The following is a 17,787-nucleotide window of genomic DNA, read 5'->3' as shown; positions in this document are numbered from 1 at the left end:
TGGAACCAATGAGCTGTTGACCTACTCAAGCAATTTCATTTTATATGATTCACTTCATAAAAATGTTTTACAGGTTGTGTCACACAAATGTCACGGTCATGCTCAATGACATGAGTTCAGTTAAAGAAATTTTGATGCAGCTTTAGAGGGCTCTTCACAAACCCAGCCAAACAATTGATATACTTTTTAACCATTTTTAATGATTGGATATGCATCTAACAGCACACATTTATCTAGGTTAAATGTTGAAATTAATATTGTGAAATGTATCAAATGTGTTTTATATTTATAGATTTTATTTTAAGCAAGTCGTGTTGATTTGAGAAGGCTAAATTGACCAAACACTCATTGCCGTTTGCCGCTTGGTCATTACTTTAAAAAGCTTGAATTTAACAAACATGTTCCAAACATATTTCTAAATTAACTTAATAAAGAAATAAAATGTAGCCAGTTTGCCATAAAAATACAAAACTGAACTATTTTAATGGCTGCAAAATGGGCTCTGTTCTTATAAGTTGTTGGACAAGGGCTGGGCTCGGGCCTGAGAGTCTCAGGCCAGGGCCGGGCCTGTGCAGGACTTTATTCTTTCCATCGTTTCAGTTAAAGTCTGCCCTTGGTTTGGTGGGCCCCCAATCTGCCCGGGCCCATATGCACCTGCATCCCCTGCATACCCAGACCCTACGCCCCTGGTAAGATTGCTTTGACACAACTTAATTTCTAAAAAGCACTGTATAAATAATTTTGGCTTAACTTGACCTACTTAAGCAAATTCCATTTACCACAACTTGTATTGTAAAAAGTGTTCTATAAATAATCTTGAATGGAACTAATGAGCTGTTTACCTACGTAAGCAATTCCATTTTACTTACAGCATGAATGCTTGCAAATGGGCTAATATTTACTGTTTTCAAGTCCATTCATTATTTGTAGCACGCGATTCTCAGCCTATAAATTCAGTCAATTTTATGATAAAATGCAAAAAATGAAATGTGTATTTTCACATTTTAATGTGTAATGAGAAAACTATATTCACCTCAGATCAAGCGGCTGTCACGGTGTGCCAGGGGTTGAGGAGCCAAAGAGAAATATGAGGAGCCAGGAGTCCATGATCCCAACAGCATCATGTGAATCAATGATCTTTTCCTTTTTAATATTTGCAGTACTAAATAAACATGAAAAATATTTGAATGCATGTTTAAAATAAAATTTATTAACACAATGTCTCATGAAAAGTAAAAAAAAAAATCAATAAAACATAAGTCATAATAATAGTAATTTTACGCAATATAACATGATTTTATTTCATAAATTCTTTAGTTTTAAAATAGTTATTTTAAAGCATTCTATAGATATATTTATGATGTCTGTGAGGCAAATATATTCGCTGAGTTTCAGCTTTTTTGTAAAGCACTCCTCCTCAAGACAGAGACAGCAGAAAGTGTTTGTCTTTAGATATTTTATGAATGCATAACATTTTGTTGATATTATGAGTGCACACAAATAAAAGTAGACCTTTTGCAGTTTCGAATGATGTACTACTCCTGCCTTTATGAGCAAAAATGATGGCGTATTTTAGGCTTCCACTGCTATTAAGAGAAAAATTGATTGTGCTGGCACTATGATTGGATATGCTGACAAACGATTGGATATGCGTCTAACAGTGCGCATTTATCTAGGTTAAATGTTTAAATTAATATTGTGAAATACATAAAGTGTTTTATGTCTATAGATTTTATTTTAGGCAAGTCGTGTTGATTTGAGAAGGCTAAATTGACCAAACACAGCTGCTTGGTCATTACTTTAAAAAGCTTGAATTTAACAAACATAAAATGTTCCAAACATATTTCTAAATTAACTTTATAAAGAAATTAAATGTAGCCCCTTTGCCATACAAATACAAAACTGAACTATTTTAATGGCTGCAAAATGAGCTCTGTTCTTATAAGTTGTCGGACAAGTGCAGGGTTTGGGCCTGAGCGTCTCGGGCCAGCGCTGGGCCTGTGCAGGACTTTATTCGTTCCCTCATTTCAAATAAATTTTGCCCTTAGTTTGGCGGGCCCCCAATCTGCCTGGGCCCATATGCACCTGCATCCCCTGCATACCCAGACCCAACGCCCCTGGTAAGGTTGCTTTGACACAACTTAATTTGTAAAAAGCACTGTATAAATAATTTTGGCTTGACTTGACCTACTTAAGCAAATTCCATTTACCACAACTTGTATTGTAAAAAGTGTTCTATAAATAATCTTGACTGGAACTAATGAGCTGTTTACCTGCATAAGCAATTCCATTTTTTATGATTCAGTTGATAAACATGTTTTACAGGTTGTGTCACACAAATGTCACAGTCATGCTCAAAGACATGAGTTCAGTTAAAGAAGTTGGTAACACTTTATAATAACTACACACTTTGAATCATTAGTTAAGCATTGGTAAATAGTTAATAAATCATTTATAAAGCATTATTCCTACATTAATAGACATTTGTAAGCAGTTCATAAATACAGCTATAAATGCTCTATTCTTGTTTTATAAGAATCTGTATAATATGCTTAATAATTGTATTTTCATACTTTATTAAGGATCAGTTAATCATTTCTAAATTACGCATTACATTATTTACAAACCAGTTAGTTAGTAGTTATAAGTGGTTCAGGAGATCATTTAGAAAGTGTTAATCAAGTATTTGAATGCACATTTATAAGCTTTTAAAGTAAGTGCCCTGCATCTATATTTGTCAGATCATACGTGTTACCTTTTGGTCAGCTGCTCAAATAACTTTACTCATTGATATGATTGTCATTGATATGATAAAATTGTGGAACTAAAATCTCTTTTTTCTAAAGAGTATTTTATTACAACATAAATGTGTTCAAAATCTTTCATTCTATAGCAGTGCATATGTCAGTTTTTAATTTCAAAACAGAGGTCCTAATGCTTGATCTCAACTTATGTGTAAAATGTTGTTTATGCAAATTTTTCTAAACTTTAAACATCATATTACATGATATTGTATATTGCATATTGCACATTTACAAATTAATATTACCACACGTTCACCACATTCTGTCATCTTAGTGAAGCTTGTATGCATGCATGTAAAAGATCTTGTAAAATGTATTATATATTCATGTACATTGTTTACATAATGTTGACGATGATTACTTTTTTAGTTGGAAATAACACAACCTGCTTAATATGAGTTAAATCAAATATTTTTACAATATGATTACATAAAGGTCAATATATTTGTATTCTTAAAATTATCTCGACTTTTTTCAAGACATCCATTTTGTTTTACATTGCATTTTAACTATCAGACTTGATCCATATTTAAAAGAAAAATACACATAAATACAGTAAATTACAGAATATTTATTTTTTTTTAATTAAAGGGATAGTTCACCAAAAAAATGAAAATTATGTCATCTTTGGAAAATAAATTAAGATATTTTGCATTTAATTGTGTAATTATGGTGTAATGACCATTGCTGTCTATCTTAATTTGTGATCCAAAGATGAACGAAATCTTACGGGTTTGGAATTTTCATTTTTGGGTGAACTATCCCTTTAAAATGGACTTATTTAACAACCATATACCATATGTTTAACATCTTGCTACAGTAGAATTAAAGGTATGTGTTTGTCGAATTTGTGAAGGTTTTATGTTGTAAATTCTATAGTACACATCAACAAAATGTGCTTTTACACAGAATTATACCGCTGATTTTAGGGGGATTACTCTAGAAGTTACAGTAGTTTAACAATTTGTGTTTTTACATTTTAAGAAAGAAAAATTTAAGTTATGTACTGTTTCTTAAATTATGGTAATTTAATGTATGTAATACAGTGAGATGGTATTTGGGTTTAAATAGTCTTTTACTGTTCCTGCTTTACAGTTTTTTACTGTAGTTTTGACAGACATTTTTTACAGTGTTGATTTAATCAAGTGATAAGCTGGTCAGTCCAAATCTGAATAAATCCAGCTACTTATAAAACAAAAAGCTACCAAATCACTCTGCAAGTTACTGTATGTCAATGCATCATTACCCTATTTAACCCTTTGAGCGGTACGGTCCCACATATGGGATTCTAATTTCTGTGCCCCTGGGAGTACGTACCCAAATATGGGATTTAGAACGTTCGGTGACGTCACGCAACTGTAAAATTCAAACTGCGCTTTGGCGCGCTGGCTGGCGCTGAGCCAGAGACGGAGGAGCTCTGCACTTGTCATACAATCACAACTATGCAGTGTTTTAAACCACATAACGCTTATTTTAGGTTTCAGACATTTAAATACACATAAGTACTAGTAAAACGAGACATTAAGAGTTTGTAAAATACACACATAGGTCTATGGAAGCAGCAATTAACAATCTATTCAAATATAATTTGCCTATGTGTTTTATTTCTATCACATACACATAGGCAAAGTAACTAAAAGGTTCACTCTATCCCTCTTCTAGTTCACCAGCCACTTACTTGCATGTATTTCGGGAGAAACAGATGAATGTAGGTGATGTAAATGCGGCTGACAGGACTCTCTGAATGGCAGCGCAAACAAACATGGCCGCGCCCTTCTCACGTTACAAATCACGATCCAGATCATTTATATAGGGTTTTAAACGACGAATCATACTAATTCACACATATTTGTGAATCGGAATATTAGATAGTCCATGGCATGGTAAACAAGTGTGTGAGTATTCTGGATAAAAAAGGAAAAACGAAATTAAAGCGATCTATCTGTCATACAGTGTTATTGTGTCTGTGTTGTGTCAGGTGACAAGCATGACGTGTCGCCATGGAAACAATAAGGACGAACGTTCTAAAATAACGGTCGCTTAAAAAAAACTCACTCTCGGGGGTCCAGTAGAATATTTTAAACTCACCACTGAAAGGGTTGTGAGCTGAACAGGACCTTTTCAAAAATACTGGAAAAAATAGTTCTGGCAATTTATCGGTATGAGAAGTAGTAACATTTTAAGTAAATTACCTTAACAGAGAGAAAAAAAAAAAAAAAAAAAGATTACCCATATTCATGAATATGAATGTTTGACACAAAAATGAAAAACATTAACAAAAACAGACCATGTATATCCTTTCTGGTTAATGATTTCACAGAATTTACTGGTATTTTGAAACGGATGTGTGAATGGTGTTTTACTGCTTAAGACAAAAAGCCATTGCCTGAGTGAACAGTGCATTTTTGTATTTACCAGTAAAGGCGTTCTGGTTATTTAGGGGTGAGGAAAAAAATGTATTTACATGTTAATCACGATTCAGTCTTTTAGCGATTCACAGTGATTTACAAATGTCAAAAACACATTTTCTAGTTAATATAATAATTATAAGAGCATAGTGTTGCTGGAACAAATCAGCAACAGTAATAGAGGAGGAAAAACAAATACATCCTGCCCCCTTTTTAGCAAGGGCGAGTGTTTGGAAAAATTACATTAATTAATGATCTTTTGTTATTATAGAAAAGTATTCGGAAGCACTGAAATATATTTTTTCCTGGTGGGAATAAATAGATATAATTAGATTGAAAATACTCTTTTTCAGTAAAGAGTAATCAAATGTTACATATATGTACAACCCCCTAATTGTCACACCCCCGGACTTTTATGTTGGTTTCTCCCATCAATTCCCCCTGCAGATCTGAGTGTTTTGGTTTCTCCCTTATTGTCTTCACCTGGGTGTGTTAATCAGTATGTGTATTTAGTGTGTGTGTGTTTTCCCCTCAATGCTGTCGGTCTTTAATGTTACCACTCCGTGTTTCTGTGTCTGCCTGTCTTCCATTGGATTTATTAAATACTCTTACTTTTATTACGTCGTTGTTTGTGTGTTTCTGCCTGAATCGTGACACTAATATGAAGTGAAAAATATTTTTGATTTATCAGGAAGTTAATAGTTAAGAGGAAACACAGATTTTCTGATTCTGGACTTACTTGTACTATAAATTGTGTTTTGTATTTTAAAACAATCATGCATTTGATGTCCAGTGTGCACACAAAAAATGTAATTAAAAATTGTGAATCGTGATTAAAAATTAATAATTGATTTTTTATAGAATCGCAACCCCAAGAATCGCAATTAATCAAATCGTGAGGTACCAAATGAGTCCCACCTACACGTCTGTAATATGACAGGAAGAATAAAAGATGAACTAAAAAAGAACTTATGCATTTCAATTTTTAAACTTAAGAAGTTTTCTCTGGGTCTCTTTTGCTAAGTATGTTTAGGAACCATGTCCTAATATAAAGCAAAGTGACAGAATCATAGCTGCCCTGATCTAGCAGTCCAGAAAAAAATCACTTTGTTACTTTTAAATATAAATTTCTTTGTTGTCTGGTGAATGTTTTTACTCACATGGAAACCCTAAATCACATAGGGATTTCTCCTTAAATTTTTATTTCCTTCTTCCTTATATGTCTTACAGATTCAAAGTTACATTTATGTTCTTTGTACTTATTTAGGTTCAAGTCTGGACTTTATATTGGTAAATTTTTTTTGTTCTTACCAGACACCATATTATTAATGCATCTCATGAGCAAGTCCACTGTCATGCAACAACACGAAAAGGGTCAATGTTACATTTTTAAGGTGAAACAACAGAATTCCCTGGAATGCCAATGTATAGCATAGCATTACGATTTTCTTTCCTTGAATTATGTCCATTAATAGTGTAATCCATTCATTAGAAGGGATTGCCTACATTTGTTTGAGTTGCTTGTAGGAAACCCATTTCATTTCTAAAGAAACTGGGAAATTAAACTGTGCTTTGAAAGGCAGATGCGTAAAGATAAAGGAAGAAAAACAAATATGTAAAGCTGATTAGCATCAATTTAAATAGAAACCATGCCGAAAAACTGTGTAATGCTCCCTCCCATCTGGTTATAAAGCTCTTGTCCATTTTACAGATGACTGATCAAATGTTTTTGCTGCTCTGAAAGCATCACTATGGAACAACAACAAGAATTCAGGTACTTTTTAAGAATAACCTAATTGAAAGTTGTATTAAAAAAAACATATATTATTTACTTATTTCTGCTAACATTTAATAAGAATATAAGATTGATGTGTTTGTATATTTACACAATTACTACATTTAAACTTTTTTTATATTACATTTTCCCTTAAATTTCTTCTTTTTGAAAAGCAAATATTTAGATTTTTTTGCTAACATTTATTCATCATGTGTGTATGTGTGTGTCTGTGCATATATTATTATATGCTTTAACAATATACTATTCCCTTATTTTTTTCTAAAACAGCCAATCTTGGGATGTGTGCAAAGAAGTGCCAATTATTCAAGATGATCAGATGCCAAAAAAACGAGTGCAGTGTTTTAGATGGTTCTCGTCTTCCATTGTTGGCATGCTTGTCTTCGTCCTCACACTACTCAGTAAAGTGAGCTGTTTTACTAATCATTGGCCAATCATTTTATGCAAAATGGGATAACATTTAACTTATCTACTGAATATTAAACAAAATGTTGTGTGTTTACAGACATCATTTCTGCTTTTAATTACATTTGGAAACAATCAAACTGAGATTATATGTTCAGAACAAAAACCGACTGCCCTACTTGGCATAGGCTTCGTTCTGGTTGGGCCGAGTGTCCTCCTTCTCCTGAAGAGCACATGGAAGTTCATTTTCAAGAGTGCAACCATCCCCTCGAAAAAAACTTTATTTTGGGTAAGCAAACAAATTTTGTTTTGCTACTTCAAAATCTGATGTTTATTTGAAAATGATACTTGCCATTTCTTTTTAATTGTTTGTGATATTGACATCTACTAGCAATTTCTTTTAACACCCAGTGTTTTCAGGGTTGTAGAACAGAACCTAATTTATGATGAACTTTCTGACTTTGATTTGACTTTTCTTCTAGGTTCTGTTTGTTGAGTTCCTGGTAGCATTGGGGGCTGCAATTCTAACAATAGTAGCCATGCCACATTTTGACATTGTCACCAATGTGATGATCCTAAACAGCGTGAGCATCCTGTCCGCAGTCTTCCAGGTGGTTGCTGAGCGTGTTGAAAAAGAGAAAAAGCGGATTATAATGCTTCCAATATGCTCAATTTTCTTAATCGTCACAGGTTATGTGCTCTTTGCAGTCAGTTATTTGGTATTCGAAGGTTCCTCAGAGATAAAAATATCAGTTGGCCTTGCCATCGTGGGAACCATCTGCGTTTCTGTGAACTGGTGGGAGAACTACAGCACGCTCTTGAAAGTATCTTTTTTAAAAGACATTTCAATAGACATCACTCAGTCACGTAACATGGTCTGCATCATCTCTAGTTTGATGAGAATCCTGGTTACATCAGCTGTGGTTGGAGCTTATGTTCCTCTATCAGGCCAGAATTGGAATTCGGACAAACTTGTCTTTAAAACAGTTTTTGTTTCACTGGTGGCAATCCAGATTGCATCCTCTGCCTTGTGCCGCTGGTTTGTGGTTGTGGCTTGTAAGATGCACGCCCTGCGTCGCAGCTTCATCATGCCCATGTACCTGGCCTCGATCGCCGTTTTGACAGTGTTTTTGATTCCAGTTGTAGTCAAGATCCCGGAGTCTAATCAAACCAGTTTTAAGAACCTTCAGCCAAACTCCAGTGATGAATGGTTGTATTTGCTGATGACTGATGCTATAAGAACTCTAGATGCCAGGGACATTGTGATACAGATGAACATAGGAGGACTGGCCTGTTTGGGCTTCTCTGCTCTGAGCTGGTGGCTAGGACTCATTCTGAGTACGGTTTACATCTGGTTCCTGAAGATCCATCGAATAGAAAGAACCCAAGATCTGTTTGTGCGACGCATGTATGAAGGAGCATTTCTAGAACAGTCTATGCTGCTAAACACCCGTTTTGAAATCGGAAAGATAATAAAGATGAAACAGGGGTAAGTGTTTTTACTTTCTAAGTATGGTTGCATATTGGTAATTTATTATCCAATATCAGAGATGTTTTTTTTTTATTTTTTTGATATGATCTCTAACATATCTTACTATGAACTGAGTTTTATAGTGACTAAGTCAATATTTACTGTACTTCTTAGTGCAAAAGAAACCATCAGAGTGTTTCTGTGTGCAACGATGTGGCATGAGACCTATGATGAAATGATGAAGATAATTATCTCTATGTTCAGGTAAACATAGACTACACTTACTCAACTTGTAAAAATCTCAATTGAATTGTAATTTCAATACTATTTATTTTACTACCAGGCTTGATAAATATAAGCCCAAGACGGACAAACAAAGCGATGTTGAGTTTGAATTCCATATTTATTTTGATGATGCTTTCAAGGACTTTGATAATGGAAGACATGCTAATAAATATGCTGAAATTCTTGTGGATGTAGTTAAAGAAGTTTACACGTAAGTATCCTCCTTAGTTATATCTGTTTGTGTTCGGAGAACTTATGTGCAATAACTAATCTACCAAGACTTCACATATTAGAATTTTCAGTGAAGAGGACCCAAGTATATTCAAGCAAAAGGCAGCATTACCACACCAGACGATCATAAACACACCTTATGGGGGTCGGCTAGAATACATCCTCCCTAAAGGCAATCTTATGATGGTCCACCTCAAAGACAAGACACTTATCCGTCACAAGAAAAGATGGTCTCAGGTAAAATTCTCTAAAGATCCAGTTGAAACTGGATAAAGCTACAGTTGTTTTTACGCCTTGAACTTCACCAATCATCTGTGTTTGCAGATAATGTACTTGTATTACATTCTTGGATGGAGACTTAACAGAAAGGATGGTGAAGAACTAAATTCCCCTCAAGAGAAATTGAAGGTTAGTGGCTTAATATTAGACTTTCTACAGCTTAATGCAATATCAGCCAGTATATTTCACTACTGTATGTTTTTAATGCTCCATAGAAAGACAGGGAGAACACATATATCTTGGCCCTGGATGGGGATACTGATTTTCAGCCATCTGCAGTCATGCTGTTAATCGACAGACTTAAACTCTACCCAGAGGTTGGAGCTGCCTGTGGCAGGATTCATCCAACAGGCACAGGTTGGATATTTTAAAGCTACATCATGTGACTTTTGTCCCTCTAGCAGTTAAAAAATAAAACTGCATTAGTCTTATGAAAGAAGATAGTTTTGGCTGTGCTTTGGCTCTGATCGTAACCATGGTCGTTCATTGGAAAACTTAAAAGATGTCTTCTAAGCAGATCATTGTTTTTTTATTTATTAGAAACACTGATGCTGTGAAGTTTACATTACAGGACATTAACACTGGATGTAAAGGTTGCTAGTCTTATAAGGTCCAATGTTAATGAACTTGTTAGAAAGCTGCATGACTATTTAGCATTCAATAAAATATCTTACCTGTTAAGCAAGAAAAAGCCATCTCTGGCTTGCTTTTAAATTTCATAGCTCTCACCACCTCTGAAAAGTCAAGCCAGTGTTGATTCTGGTTATGTGATGAACTTTGTCACTTTCCCTTTTCGCTTGTAGACGCTGCTCTGTTCACATTTTGGTTTTGTTATTTTATTTCTCGGAGGATACTGTTTTGTATTGTCTATTGTAGGTACTATTTCTGAAATAGAAAGAGATGGTTGAAAGATTAATAAAATATAAATAAATAACAATCAAAATTCTAAATAAGCAATAAGGTAAGAGAATCTTACAATAAGGTAAGATTTGGTCAGTTAACCGGATACGCGACCATATTGGCGATACTTGGATGTAAACAACAAACAAACGCTGTCCTTCCGTTAAAAAATAGTTTCTGACAGTGATAGTTAATGGCAAGAGATAAAGACAGTCAATAGGAATGCAGTATCTTTATTCAGACTCATGGTCCATCCAAAAAGAAAAGAAAATACTAACACAATAATACAAAAAAAATAAAAAAATAAAAAAATAGACATACATTAATAATGACTCGTTTTTAAAAGACACTTATACCAGTGTTCCCAAAACTGAGACATGCAGCGTGTGGCACTGTACCTAACATTCACCAGCACCATAAAAACTTGATTTACAGAATCATTCAGCCGGCAAATGAACCTGAACATCGCTTTTCGCAGGACAGACTGCAGTGTGTCCACTCTGGTGCTCACAAACAACTCACTCGCACAAGCTGATCTGGGCTTTTTTAGTAACATACTCAGAGCGTCATTGAATGCTACTTGCAATTTCTGAAGACTAGCTTTTTTATAGTTCAGCCACAGGTGTGCAGTGTACAAAGGCGAACAGTATGCTTTAAATAGGGTCAACTTGACTCCAGCAGTGCAGCAACCAAATATGCGTACCAGAACATTTGCCCGCACATAAAGCATACGGCACTGATGATTAATGTTATCGTCATCTGTAAGCTGATCTGTAATCAGATGACCAAGATATTTCACTTTACTGCAGATATTAAGAACATTACCTGCGAGCCTAAAAACAGGAAAGGTTAAATGTCTGTCTTCTGCGGTTCTGCAAATCATAATAACACTTTTGGAATCATTGTACTTTACATCATGTTCTTCCCCAAACGCAGAACATATGTTAAGAAGATGCTGCAGTCCAGCTGAGCTCGGGCTAAAAATCACACAATCATCTGCATACATAAGATGGTTCATCACTGTACTGCCGACCATACAGCCAGTTTTACATCGGTTTAGATTATATGATAATTCATTCATATAAAAATTGAATAAAATGGGGGATAATATGCGCCCTTGTCTTACTCCATTACTGACATGAAAAGGAGCAGACATACAGCTGTCCCATTTCACTTGCACGGTCTGTTGGGCATACCAATATGACAAGATTCTGACAATGTATTTAGGGACTCCTGCTGCATCCAATTTTTTAAATAATTTCCAATGATTCACCCGGTCGAATGCCTTAGATGCATCTAAAAAACATATAAAAACAGTTGAGTTTTTTCTCTTATAGTTGCTTAGTAATTCCTTCAGGACATATATGCACATATCCGTACCATGCTTTGGTTTAAAACCAAATTGATTATCTGCAGAGATAATCAATTCATTGATCCTCTCAAGGAGAATTAGTTCCACAACTTTTGATAATATATTAGCTAGGGCGATGGGTCTATAGTTGTCTGAAGAACCCACTTTTCCTGCTTTATCCTTAATCACAGGACTCAGCATCACAGACATCATTGAGTCTGGAAGAAAGCCATGGATCATGAAGGCAGTAAAGCATAGTGCAAGAAGTGTATACAGCCTTATGCTTGCATTTTTTAGACGTTCAGCCGAGATAGAATCTAGGCCAGTTGATTTATTAACTGCTAAGTTCCTAATGGCTTTAGAGACCTCATGACACTTGATTGCATCTACATTGTCAACATTATTTACTTTAAAACATTTAGTCTGGACACAATTAAACAATTTACTATAATGCATTCGCCAGAGCTCAGCAATAGCATTTGCACCACAGACTCCATCTACTGAACATGGTAGTGAGGGTTTGCAGTTATTTGTGCGTTTCACCTCTTTCTAGAAGTCATTATTTGTGTTATTTAAAAGTTTCTTGGCCATAGCTTCTGCCCTCAGATGCTGCTCATTTTTACTAATGAAACATATTGCATATTTACATTTTGCGTTTGTGCTCTTCTTATATTCAAAAATAGGTCCCTGTCTTGGTTTACCAGCCATTGCCCAGGATCTAGCAGCTTCACGAGCCTCAGCATAGAATTCAGCCATATATGCATTCCAACCAGGCCGAGTTTTTCCTCCCTTTTTATGCTTAAGAAGAGATTTACTAGCTTCAAGTAAAGCAGAGACAATTGCAGTATACATAGCAGAGATATCTATGATATGTTTACTGTTTATACAATTACCATTTTTGCACATGAGTGCCTCTCTAGGGAGATATATATTATTCAATAATTGATCAGTATGTTCATAATACAAAGACATTTCTTCACATGTAAGAGAGGACCAGTCCAAAAAAACATGATTTGTGTTGTTTTCACACTTTGTAGTTGACGGTATGTACTCAGACCTGATCACCATTTTTACAGGAATGTGATCAGAAGTGGATACATCGTATAAAATTTCCATATGTGCCAAGGATGCGTGAGCATCGGCTGTAGTGAGGCAATGGTCCAGCCAGGACGTGGTGTGCCAGGCCTCACTTATATGTGTGTAGCTATCAACAGGCAGGAGCTCTCTGCTGGACAGTATTAAATTATTATCGGTGCATAAGTTATTTAAATGTTTAGCAAACACTGACCTGTTGTCTGAAATGTCAGCATTCATATCCCCAACGATAAAGATATTTGAGAAACACTCATTTTGCAAATAGGAACTAATAAAAGCAAGCTTATTTACATACTCTTCCTCATTTTGATGGCATTCATATGGAGTGTAAATATTTAAAATAATAAATTCCTTATCACGCTGTGTCAGACGTATAGCAATACACCAGTCCACACCAAGCCTAACTACATTAATCGCTGAGTCCAGCTTCTTATTCCACAGAATTGCCACACCTCCTGGAATTCTGCCTCTTTGTATACCCAGGCTGAGGTCAGTGGTGGACTCCCCAGCACCATGAAAACTGTCACTGATTGAGTTAAGACCCGTTAAATCCTGCATTGCAAGAAATGTTTCCTGTAGGCACAGAATATCGCTGTGCTCCATCAACCGATCAACAATAAAACGGCGAGCTTTATCCTCAGCACTTTGACCCAAGCGCAGGCCACGACAGTTATATGATAGGACGCGTATATCCATAGCAACATCATACTTTGGCACTCATGCAATTATCAGGCACACTCGTGTTGGCAGAAGGTAGAGTAGCCGCTTTAGAGTTAGCACCCACGGTTCCAGCTCTCCGTGGTTCATAAAGCGCCGTACATACGCTCCCTCTGGCCATAGTTCCGGGTTATACATATCGCCAACATCTTTGCATTCAGCAGCTATTTTAAATGATGCGTATCTGCTGTTTACAGTAGCAATCCTTTCGCATGATACTTCATGTCCAAGTTTATGTGTAAGATGAGCGTGCAATACTTCAACATCTACATCAGGTGAAAACCTACTGGCGAAGACACTCACCCTTTTAGTTGTTATCATCTTGATGTCTCTTACTGCTCCAGTGCCCACAACAGTTTTTGCTGCCCTCCGTTCCAACACAGATTTGCCAGTGCGAAATCCCTGTTGGGATTCCTCCGTGCGCTTCTGTCGGCCCCTTTTTACAACTTGGTTCCACTTGGGTAATCCAGGCGACAGCCTCGTCAACCCAGGGCTAACTGCTGGCGTAATACTTTCCATTGCTTGAAGCACGGGTCTTGGAGCCTCTCCTCGGCGTCTGTCACCTGTTGTTTCAGGCACCTCCACCGACATCCGTATAGTGAGTAGCGTGCGTGGTGCTTGCATTCTCCATCCACCTCACCGGCGCATCAAAGCCCGCACCACCGTGGGCAGCGTTCCGCTCGAGGGCACAAACCCGGCGGCTCACGTCCACCGCGACTGCACTCAAACCTTCACTTGTTTCAGATTGTCGGTGCATCGCATGTTTCAAGACGGATACATCAGCATGCAGCTGCTCAACTTTCCGAAGAAGGCCACAGACGTCCATGTTGGAAAAAGTCACAGGTGGCAACTCGTCCAGATAATATGATACAAATTTTGGAATATTATCCCCACATTCATTAAGGACTTTGAGGCAACTCTTGATGTTATTGGCGTCTTTCTGTGCTCCTTTGTGAGAGATATTCCGTTGAGTAGTGGAACAGAGTTCAAACAACATTTTCTTTGAAGCCTCAATCCAATCTGATCCGAAGTGGTTTGCAGCTAAAAGGACTATTTCATCCTGACTTAAAGTTCTCATTTTTATCGAAAGGAAGTGTAAAAGTTCATCTTCAACTATTACTTTGCCATCAGTGGTCTTATATATTTCTGGTTTAAGACAAGCTCTGGCAAACCCAGGAGCACCTGTTGCAGTAACATCAGCCATATTGGTTTGTAACCGCTGAATGATTTGTTTTTTAACACCATGTATGATATTTTGATAACACTTTACAATATGGGTGCATTAATAAAAAATAATACTTAACTAATGCACAGATAATCAGGAGTATAACTCCTTATAATGATAATGATAAGGAATATTAACTAATTGATAAGTAATATGTAATTGTGGTTATGGATGTTGAATTACTCTGTCATGTGCCTCAACAAGTAAATTTATAACATAATCATATCTTTGCAAATCATTGGCTAATATTTAATTAAAGTAGATAACTGGAAGTTGAAATGCATGGCTTCGACCCATTGTAGTAATTAAAACATTAATTTACACCATTAGTTAATACTATATGTTATTAGGAATTAATACATTATGACACTTTGTCTAATAGCCTAACATTTTATTGATTACTTAATGTATGAATCATATGTTAAATGGTTGCTGATGCAGTAATAATTTATATATTGTTTAGTTCTTCATGAGTTATACATTAACTCATGATTATCTGTGCATTAGTTAAGCATAAATAATGCATATTAGTGCTACCGTATTGTAAATTGTTACTGATATTTTCTCACACATTAACGTCTGCTTATCTCTCACTCTCAGCATGAGAATACGTCTGCTTTCCGTTTTAAGTTTAAAACAGACGATACTTACAGTGTAAACTGACAGACATAAAGTATCATACCTGAAACAGAAAGCTAATAAATACAGTAATATTCCTTCCGTTCTTCAAAACATGTGGGCTTCCACACAGATGCGCATGCACGTCGACTATCTTCCTTTTTGACAACAAGAAAGGCGTGGTCGCATAATTAAAGGTGAATAACGCAACAAAAAGACAAAAGGGGTCACTCATAATTCATTACATAAGTGATAAACAACTAATTTGACAGAAATACACAATACAAGAAATAGTTTTGACGCTGTAATAATTATGTTGCTATGGGTGTGTTGCGCAATGATACATAGAATTGCTGAGTGAAGCGGTCATAGTAGCGCTTTATCGTGAATAAATGAAGGACTGCCCTGCTGAAAAAAAAAACAGCTTAAACCAGCCTAGGCTGGTTGGCTGGTCTTAGCTGGTTTAAGCTGGAAGCTGCTGTTTTTTTTTTTTTTTTTTTTTTGGTCTCCCAGCCTGGCCAGGCTGGAAAAATGGCCAAAACCCCTCCAAAACTAGCCTGCTGACCAGCTAAAACCAGGCTGGTTGACCAGCTAAAATCAGCCAACCAGCCTAGGCTGGTTTAGCTGTTTTTTTCTCTAGGGTGGAACTAACCATTTATTAAAAGAAAATAAAAAATACGATTTGCAAAACTGTTGCACTGTCCTCTGTAAATATATCCACTTTATTTTTCCTGTAAGAGTGGGCGCAAAATGTAGTAATGGGCACGAAATGTAATAATTCGCCACTTGTAAAGTCTCAGAAGCAGACAAAGAAACTATTGAAAAAAATGCACTAGAGACTACTTTTAAATGGATTTTAAAGGTGATAATTTGACTAATGAGATGATCTCTTCCTTATGCTTGAAGGGCCATTGGTGTGGTATCAGAAGTTTGAATATGCGGTGGGCCACTGGCTGCAAAAGACTGCCGAGCATGTGTTTGGCTGTGTATTGTGCAGCCCTGGATGTTTCAGTCTTTTCAGAGGAGCCGCACTTATGGACGACAACGTCATGAAGAGATACACAACCAAAGCCAGTGAAGCCAGCCAATACGTCCAGTATGATCAAGGTCTGCTTGAAGCTAAATACTACTAACTACTATAATATCAATTCAACATAAACTAAAGTAATGCACCCTCTGTTTGGTGTAATGTCAGGTGAGGACCGCTGGTTGTGCACTCTGCTGCTGCAGCAGGGGTGGAGGGTGGAGTACAATGCAGCATCTGATGCCTACACCAACGCTCCACAGGACTTTAAAGAGTTTTACAATCAGCGCAGACGCTGGGGACCCTCTACCATGGCTAACACCATTGACCTCTTGAGCTCAGGAGGACTGACCTCTCAGAGGAACAGCTCGATCTCAAAAATGTACATCTTGTACCAGATTATCAGCATGGCAGCTTCCATCCTGGGCCCTGCCACTATCTGCCTTATGATATCAGGTAAAATTTTGCAGTTAAATATAATATAATTCTTGCTTATTGCATTTTCAGTTTAAGTCAAAAAGTTTACATATACCTTTTTACCAAAATAAGACGGATCATACAAAATGCATGTTATTTTTTATTTAGTACTGACCTGAATAAAATATTTCACATAAAAGACATTTACATCTATTCCACAAAAATCCCTTGTTTGTCCTGAACAGTTAAACTGCCTTCTGTTCTTCAGAAAAATACTTCAGGTCCCACAAATTCTTTGGTTTTTCCAGCATTTTTGTGTATTTGAACTCTTTCCAACAATGACTGTATGATTTTGAGATCCATCTTTTCACACTGAGGACAACTGAGGGACTCATATGTAACTATTACAGAAGGTTCAAATGCTCACTGATGCTCCAGGAGGAAAAACCTGCATTAGGAGCTGGGGTAAAAACTTTTCGAATTTGAAGAATTATTTTGTCATATTGGAAACATGTAAGTATCTTCTGTAGCTTCTGAAGGGTAGTACGTAATGATAAAAATATGATATTTAGGCAAAATAAGAAAATGTACACATCAGAGTTTACCGCCTCGGCCCCTCAGTCCCCCTCGGTGTGTAAAGATGGATGTCATAATTATACAGTCATTGTTGGAAAATGTTGAAAAACCAAATAATTTGTGGGACCTGTAGGATTTTTCTTAAGTACAGTGGGCAGTTTAACTGTTCAGAACAAACAAGGGACT

At 36.3% G+C, this 17,787-nt stretch overlaps 1 protein-coding gene across 1 annotated transcript in view; it reads left to right on the top strand.

Annotated features, from left to right (window-relative positions):
* Positions 1-6,963: 6,963 nt before the first annotated feature.
* Positions 6,964-17,787, top strand: part of LOC141291755 (uncharacterized) — a 15,423-nt gene continuing 4,599 nt past the window's right edge. The window contains exons 1-11 of the mRNA XM_073823862.1: positions 6,964-6,986; positions 7,278-7,413; positions 7,513-7,701; positions 7,895-8,901; positions 9,058-9,147; positions 9,227-9,379; positions 9,462-9,636; positions 9,724-9,807; positions 9,894-10,035; positions 16,491-16,691; positions 16,780-17,064. Coding sequence (XP_073679963.1) covers positions 6,964-6,986; positions 7,278-7,413; positions 7,513-7,701; positions 7,895-8,901; positions 9,058-9,147; positions 9,227-9,379; positions 9,462-9,636; positions 9,724-9,807; positions 9,894-10,035; positions 16,491-16,691; positions 16,780-17,064 — 2,485 coding nt within the window. The remainder of the gene's footprint in view (positions 6,987-7,277; positions 7,414-7,512; positions 7,702-7,894; positions 8,902-9,057; positions 9,148-9,226; positions 9,380-9,461; positions 9,637-9,723; positions 9,808-9,893; positions 10,036-16,490; positions 16,692-16,779; positions 17,065-17,787) is intronic.

Source organism: Garra rufa, chromosome 1 (genome assembly GCF_049309525.1).
Source record: "Garra rufa chromosome 1, GarRuf1.0, whole genome shotgun sequence".
Lineage (NCBI taxonomy): Eukaryota > Metazoa > Chordata > Actinopteri > Cypriniformes > Cyprinidae > Garra > Garra rufa.
This window is presented reverse-complemented; position numbering and strand designations above follow the sequence as displayed.